General features: G+C 50.4%; 1 protein-coding gene across 1 annotated transcript; it reads right to left on the reverse strand.

Moving 5' to 3' along the window:
- Nucleotides 1-3,867: 3,867 nt before the first annotated feature.
- On the reverse strand, nucleotides 3,868-6,592 carry LOC113962108 (homeobox protein HMX1). The gene is made up of 2 exons (XM_027672916.1): nucleotides 6,259-6,592; nucleotides 3,868-4,570 (listed from the first exon to the last, which is right to left on the reverse strand). The coding sequence occupies exons 1-2, from the start codon at nucleotides 6,518-6,520 to the stop codon at nucleotides 3,996-3,998; spliced, it is 837 nt and encodes a 278-aa protein (XP_027528717.1). The 5' UTR covers nucleotides 6,521-6,592; the 3' UTR covers nucleotides 3,868-3,995.
- Between the last annotated feature and the right edge of the window lie 1,271 nt (nucleotides 6,593-7,863).

Below are 7,863 nucleotides of genomic sequence, written 5' to 3' on the forward strand. Positions count from 1 at the left end.
AAGAAAAGAAAAGAAAAGAAAAGAAAAGAAAAGAAAAGAAAAGAAAATTTAAAATTTTAGATGAACATCTAAATTTTCATTTATATCTTTTTGAATAGACATTCATGTGTCTTACTCGATAGAAATTTAATCGTAGAATCCGTAAGCAGAGTTGAGAATTTCAAGATAGTTAAACGAAGCATTAAGACATCCGCCACAGAGTTACATTCATTTGGAATTGGAAGGGAAATGTACAATTATTGCATGGATCTGATTTGAGTCTGAGAGCATTAAACACTGCGAGTCCGCTGGAGTCTGGAGTGAGTCTCTCTCTGATCGATGATGAGCGCGGGGCGCGCCCCCCGCCCGGCCGGCACGTTGGCAGTGGGCACAGACAGGCTATTCCAAGATAATGTAGTGGAAAAGAAAAAAAAAAGCATCGATCAAAATATATTGTCGAGCAGTGGAGCCAGCACGCACCTATGAGATTTATCAAGTATTGATTTGCATGAATATTTTAGACCCGCGTCTATTAGAAAAGTTATGGGCCATCTTAAGCCGGTGAGCAATGTACATTTGCAAAGTAGTCATTTAACAAGGTGCTTTCCAGCATATCTATCATTTTCGTTTAAAGTGTAATTAATAATATCGTCTTACTTCAGCTAAACCAGGAATTTATTTCAGAAGGGCAGTGAAGACCCTATTCTGATCGTCGTTTGCTTTGCTTAAAAAAAAAAAAAAAAAAAAAAAGAAATGTCTTTTCGCTGATTATTTTTATTAGCGTCCAATAAACACAAGTTGTCTTTGTGAGTAATCTGGCAAGGTTTTCCTTTGCCTCGCCTCTGGAGTGCCATCTAGCTAAGCTGTTGTAGCAACATTCATTAAATAAATGTCAACAGACAAGGATTTATGCTGCATAATAATATTACAGCTGTAGTATAACTGGATTTATTTTAAAGCTATTCTGAGGTTGCTTTGATCTATAAAGCAGCAACGTATGTCTCTATATGTCGCAAATAGCCCTTGTGAAAGTACTTTGAGCTGTACTGTCCATCAGCATTTTTCTTGCAGCATTCTGTTTGCAGAAGCAGCACAAAGCGTGTGACTCTTGCCTTTTGGATTTAATAAAAAATATACACAAGGAAGAAAACTGCGAGGAATCTGCTGTCCTGGTGTGAGGGTTGGGCTTGGGGCGTTGGGTTTGGGGTTTTTTTGCCTGTTTTGAAATCGTCAATGCACATACATCAGGGACTATGTTTTTTAGCTGTCTCTCTGCATCCTGGAGAAACATCTTGCCATCAGGTACAAGGAAATCCGTCATTAAAAAACCTAGGAGGTAAAGAAACCTGAGGTGTATATGTTCCTGCTTTCAGCACATACTTTTAATAAGCCACTATAAATCACTTTTTGTACAGAATAAGGCATAAGTAAGAACTTTTTCTTAGATGATTTCACGTCTTGAACCTTTTAATATTTTACGATGGTCATAAGTTACAAATACAGTGTATGAAAAAATCTGTTTATTGATATAATCAGCACATCTTTAAAAAACAAACAAACTAATGTCAAAACACATTTTAAAAATCCGATTGATCATTTAGCCCTGCCAGTTCCTTAACTTCAAGAAAAGAATATTTAGTAGAATCAGAAGTATAATAATCTCATATGTTACTCCAAAGAAAAGGCATGTGGAGAGTGGCAGGCGTGTTAAATTTCTCGTTGGATTACAATCTACTCTGATATGACTGTAGTGAGTCAGGATTTTACTCCAGTTGGTAACACTGGGAGATCTGGGGAGCTGGATATGACGGGGAAAACGCTCTGGCCGCTGTCTTCCAGGGGCAGCCAGGCTTTGAACGGCATCAAATCAAGTGCTTGCGCCTTGAGGAAGAAACATCGCCCCAAGTCACCTCCTCTGGCACGAAAAGCCTGAAGTCCAGCCCAGCCGCTTCGCTCGCGGCCGGCTGATCCCGCCCGGGGTACCGACACCCCTCAACTCCACAGCTTCCCGGTCCTTCTTACACCGCTCGGGGACCAGGCTTTAGAAGTTTTCGCCCCAAATTCGGGTGTTTGATAGATATGCAAAGAAAATGGCTGGCGAAGATCTCCGGAGATTTCAGAGGGAGATCAGCAGCAGAAAGAAAAAAAGAAAAAAAGAATAACAAAAAGCCAACAGTTTCCAGAAACGGGACTTAAGTCGAAACAAGCATCCCGGCAAGTTAACAGTTTTCCCAGGAACCTATATATGTGTACATATACAGATATATATAATTCTCAAGTGGGTTTGCGGCTTTCAGCATCCTGACTTCAACTGTGCAGGCTGATGCTCAGAGCCATGGTTCAGGTCAAAGCAAGAAAAAGGAAAAAAAAAAAAAAAAGGAAAAAAAGCGCAACGCGGTGTCGAGGTGATAATCCGCCCCTGACCTTTCTTCTCAGGTTTCGTATCAAAGCTGAAGCTCCGCCACATCTCGCTGATCGATTTCATAACCAGAAGAAAAAAAAGGCAGATTGCTCCAAATATAGCGTAAAAAGTAGGAAATAGTAAGGGTTAGATCGCTCTTCCTTCACTGGAAACAGGTCCGCATGCACGCTCCCCAACAGATCCAGGACCCGGCTCTCCCTGCGGGGACACCGAGTACGCCGAGCTGGTTGGTTCAATTGCAGCTGATTATGCCCTAAAACGTACGATCAAAGTTTGACTTTCCACAAAGGCTGTGTTTGATAAGGTAATTTTTCCCTTAATATTCGGAAAAAGAAATTCAAACCTTTAGAAACAATGCTAGTCCCGAAATCCATTTTAGCAGTGAGGGGGGAAGCAAAACAGTTATTAAAGGAAAACAATACATTGGCATGCATAATACTTCATATAATATCACGTTACAGGTTCTCTTGCATAACCAGCCGTATAGCTCCCCAATCTGTTCCCGTCTGATTATTTTTCTTTCCTTCCTTTTTAATTGCCAGTGAATTATTAATCGATTACACAAACCTATCCTGTAAGTGACGGACAAGTGGAGGTGCGCTTTCCTCAGCCTCCTCAGGAGACCGAAAAGAAAGTGGCAAACCTACTTGTAAAATACAGTATGTAGAATTAAACACATATATATATAACCTCGTGTACTTTGGCCGATGATTTGCTCGGGAAATATAACGAATACAAAGAAACCGTATTCTCACAGCTCGGATTTCAGCTGGAAGAATTCTTTTCAACAATTTGCCTTCAAGTTGTTTCAAATCGAAACTCCTGCATCGAGAAGGACCAGGGGGCATCAGCACATGCTCGAGTATCGATTGTATGGAAATGAGAGTAACAATAGGAGGGGGATCTGTACGAATTAAGTGGCTAAAACAAAGGGCCCTGGAGAAACTGCTGGAGGCGGGGATCAGCAGGGTTTCCCGCTCTGCACGGAAAGCTGCGGGGGCAGCCGGGAGACTTAAAGGTTTCCCCGGCAGGAGCGCTGGCCCGAGGCACCAGAGGTCCCGGGGAAGGTCTCTTGGCCGCGGCGGGGGCCCCGAGGCTCGACCGCCCGTGAGGCGGGGGCAGCACGGCCGGAAAGCGCCGGCTGTTCCGTACATTCGCATCACTCTCGGCAGCTCTGCGGGCTGGGGGAGGAAGGGTCGAGGGGGTTCTGTTGCCCCCCTGAAAACGCCGTTCTGTGTCACCCCGGGCCCGGGGCGGTGGTGAGAGCTTTGCCGCTGCCACGGGGATGCGTTTTCTTTGGATGCGCGGCGGTGGGAGCCCCACCGACCTGATCCCGGTGCATAGCTGGGATCTTCGCAGTCCTTTCGGCTCCCTCCGGCTGCCGCACGTCGCTCCGAGTTAATCCCAAAAGTAAGTTTATTGCACGTTAAAAAAAAAAAAAAAAAAAAAAAAAAAAAAAAAAAAAAAAAAAAAAAAGAGCAGAAAATCAAGAAAAGTGTAAGTTGAAAATAAAAAGTCCGTGGAGGAAGGGGGGTGGAGCTGGAAGCCGAGGAAGGGGGCGAGAGGGGGCCGCGGTCCCGGCAGAGGTGGGCGCTCAGACGAGTCCTGTCATCTGCGACCGTAGGAAAGGGAGGGAGGCGGCGGGGAAGGTGCCCAGGGGGTAGCTGACGCCACTGGAGAAGCCCACCAAGGGGGGTGACATGTGGGGCAGGGTGAAGCCCAAGGCGCTCGCCGGCGAGTTCTCGTGGTATAAAATGGGGACCCGCACTATCCTTTGGGCGGCGTGGGAGAGGTTGGCCGCTTCCAGGTCTGCGGCCAGCTGCCGCTTCCACTTGTTGCGGCGGTTCTGGAACCAGATCTTCACCTGGGTCTCGGTGAGGTGCAGCGAGGCGGCCAGCCCGGCCCGCTCCGAGCTGCTCAGGTAGCGTTTCACGTCGAAGGTGGACTCCAGCTGGAACACCTGGCTGCGGCTGAACACCGTGCGCGTCTTCTTCTTGCGGCCGGCAGCGCGTTGCTCCGGCTCACCCGGCTCCTCGCTGCGCTCCTCCTCCTCCTCTCCGCCGCCGGGCCCGGGCCGCCCGCCCGCCGGGCCCCGCGCCGCCGCCCGCCCGCCGCCGCCCGCCCGCTCCGCCGGCTCCTCGGGTAGCTCCGGAGAGTCCCGGTCGCTGGCTGCGGAGAGAGCAGAGAGCTGTTGCGGGGATCGAGGGAAGAAGGGCATTGCATACAGCCCGCCTGCCCCGCGCCCCGCTTACCGGGAGGGGAAACAACGCGGCTGCGGGAGAGCAAGGCCGGGGAGCGGGGAGCCCGAGCAAAGGCTCCTGCCGCTGCTCTTGAGTGCTGCGATAAACTCCCAAATATTTATGAGCGTATACACACACGAGCGTGCACGCTTATGTGGAAACACAGAAACTGTATTTCAAGTGCATATACTCATCTCTGGACGTACACATATACCTGCATGTGTGTACACATATACCTTGTATATGTGCACATGTGCACACGTATATCTTGTTTGTGTGCACACATCTCAGTGTACACATGTACCTAAATGCACTCATATGTATGTATATAACACACATATACTGTTTTCAACACATAAAATGCACGTCTGTGTATACACACGTGTATATGAAGTATGTATATATTTTTGTATGTGTATGTACACATAAGAAAACACATGAACTCTTATTTATATGCACATGGATATATTTACATACATATGTATACATATATACCTACAAATATATTGTTGTGTGTAAGAAGGGCAAGAACAGCGGCGCATATGTGTGTATATAAAGAGAAGTAAGAAAGAAATTATTCAATTCACGTTATTCTGAACTTGGATAAGCCAAATGGATGGCGACAACTATTCTAATACTGGGACATATCTCCGTGGAGTTTCCAATACTGTGCATTCCATTTGCAATTTTAAAGGGGAAAAAATATTTTCTACTCTATAGAACAGAGTAAAAACGGGGGGGGAAAGTGAGGAAAAAAAGTTGTTGTTTCTGGGGTAGTTTTCTGTTTCTAGATGTACTTTTGAGATAAATTACAAATATTAATAATCCTGTCACTGTAAAAAGAAACTATTTGGATTACAAATTACTCCTCTTTTCCTTATTGAGCAATCGTGAGATCTCTGTAGGCTCGTATACGATCACAGAGATGCGCCTAGAAACAATATTTTTTTCTATCAGTAGATAGAAAATAACCACTGATGGCAGCCCATAAACTTGAGTTAATTTATCCCCCCCAACCCAGACTTCTCCTCCAGCACCCTCTCCATTGGGATCTCCGGAGCGAGAGGCGAAAGGGCCCGAGCACAGCTAGTCCCCCAGCTTCTCAAACTCTCCACTGCACTGCTGGGGGACGGTGGTCTCAGCTTTCCGGCTTGCCGGGGAGCCAAAAACAAAAACAAAAAAAATCAACCAACCAACAAAAAAAAAAAAAAAAAACCAAAAACCAAACACCAAAATCAAGGGGGAAAAAAAAGGGCCAGACATGCATCTGAAAAAAAAAAAAGGAGAGAGAGGAGAAAGAAAAAGGGATGGGAAAAGGGGAAAGAAAAAAATTCTCCGAGCAAGCCAAGAATCCCTGTTTACACTTTGGGCAGCGGGGCGGAGGCTCCAGGTGCCTGACACACAGGGAGCATTTCCGGAGATTTGCTCTGAGCTGCCGAAAACGGGGCAGGCAGGGCCAGGGCTGCGAGGGCACCCCGTGCATCCCACCTCCGGCCTGCTGCGGGGGTCCGCGGCGGGACCCTTGCCCCGGGGGGAGCAGGAACACCCCCACCCACTCATCGCCATCCCTATCCCCAGCCGCGCCCGGCCATTAAGGGTAGGGAAAGACGGACTTACTGTCGGGGCTGGCGCAGCCCAGGAAGGCGGCGTGTGCCCGGCGGTACCAGCCGACGGCGGCGTCGCGGAGAGGGCAGCCCGGGGCGCCGATGCGCAGCGGGGAGTGCGGCCCGCAGCGCGGACCCCCGCGCCCGCCGCCGCCCGCCGCCGCCCGCCGCGCCCCGCCGCCCGCCGTGCCCTCGCTGCCCAGCAGGTCCTCGATGAAGAAGGACGAGACGCGGGCGGAGGTGGAGCCGGCGCTTTCCGTGGCTTCGTCCGGCATCGTCGGAGAGAAACTGCGGGAGGGAGGGGGTCCCGGCTCCTCCGGCGGCTGGCTCCTCGGTTCCCCGCTGCCCCGCGGCCGCCTCTCGCCTCTGCCTAGCCCCGTGGATGCTCTCCTGGTATAAAAGGTTTTTTTTCCGGAGTAATCATTTCAGATCGCGGTTTGCCATCATTTCCTGCAAGCTAGGAGGGGAGGGGGGAGGGGGAGGAGGGGAAGGGAACGGGGAAGGAAAAAAAAAAAAAGGCAGCCCGGCAACCCATCGGAGGCGCCAGATTCTGCGCGAAAACGCTAATAACGAAATAAAAATGTCATGCGAGTTAAACGGCGGGCAGGAGTGGGGGATCCTGCGGTGGGCGGAGCGCCGCGCCGAGTGGGAATCTGCGCGGGGGAAGCGGCGGGCGCTGCCGGGTGTGTGCGTGTGTCTGTGTGTGTGTGTCTGTGTGTGCGTGTCTCTGTGTGTCTGTGCGTGTGTTTCTACGTGTGTGTGTGTGTGTCCGTGTGTGTGTCCGTGTGTGTGTCCGTATGTGTGTGTGCACCTCCCCCGGGCCGCCGCTCACGAGCTCCTTATTTAGGTCAATTAGGGAGCAAATCCCGGCGCGGGGGGGCCCCGGCACACGGGGTGGGGGAGTTGGCCGCTACACGTCCTGGCGCTGCCATTGGCTGCCGAGGGCTCAGCGGGCAGCCCAGGCGGCCAATGGGAGCCACGGGCACCGCAGTTTATATTAATATCATTAATAATAATGACCCCCCGCCCGCCCCCCGCCGGGCGCTTTCATGTCGCGGCGACCGCGATGGACGGAGGAGATGCGCCCTCCGCCGCCCGGAGAGCCGGCACCGGCCCCACGGGCCCGGAGCGGTGAGGTTGCCCTCAGCCCGGAGTCCCCCGAATGAGGCGTTTGAGTCGGTTTTGGGGTGAGCGGCAGAGGCGCGACTGCCCCCCATGAGCGGGCAGTGTCCTGCCGGTGGAGAGTAGGGAAGGCAGGAGGACTCTCCTCTAAGGTGTCTCCTGAGGCCAGGTCGGTTTACCTTTATATATGTGTATGTACATACACAGGCATATTTTTATATACGTACTTATGATGTCTGTGTAGTTTATTTAGAGAGACAATCAGCCCCGCTCATAGGAGAAGGAGTAGTTCAGGACACCCCGTCTCCCGCCGTCGCGGACGAGGAGGCACCGGCGATGCTCTACCCGCTCCAGGACCCAGCCCGTGGCTCTTGGCGTTACCCTCCTGCAGCCTAACTTTTTTATTATTATTCTCACTGCAATCCCATTTCACGGGAAGCCGTAAAGGCATGGTCCCCCTGCCCCTTTTTTCTGACCCTTTTTTCCCCCCTCTTTC

This window comes from Neopelma chrysocephalum, unplaced genomic scaffold, assembly GCF_003984885.1.
Source record: "Neopelma chrysocephalum unplaced genomic scaffold, ASM398488v2 Primary Assembly neopelma1_105718, whole genome shotgun sequence".
Taxonomy (NCBI): domain Eukaryota; kingdom Metazoa; phylum Chordata; class Aves; order Passeriformes; family Pipridae; genus Neopelma; species Neopelma chrysocephalum.

What these genes read in the sequence shown, in the direction of transcription:
- LOC113962108 (XM_027672916.1), bottom strand. Translation starts at nt 6,520, where the DNA reads ATGCCGGACGAAGCCACGGAAAGCGCCGGCTCCACCTCCGCCCGCGTC. An exon ending in GGGCTGCGCCAGCCCCGACA is followed by an intron (nt 4,571 to 6,258) that starts GTAAGTCCGTCT and finishes CTCTCTCCGCAG; the next exon opens with CCAGCGACCGGGACTCTCCG.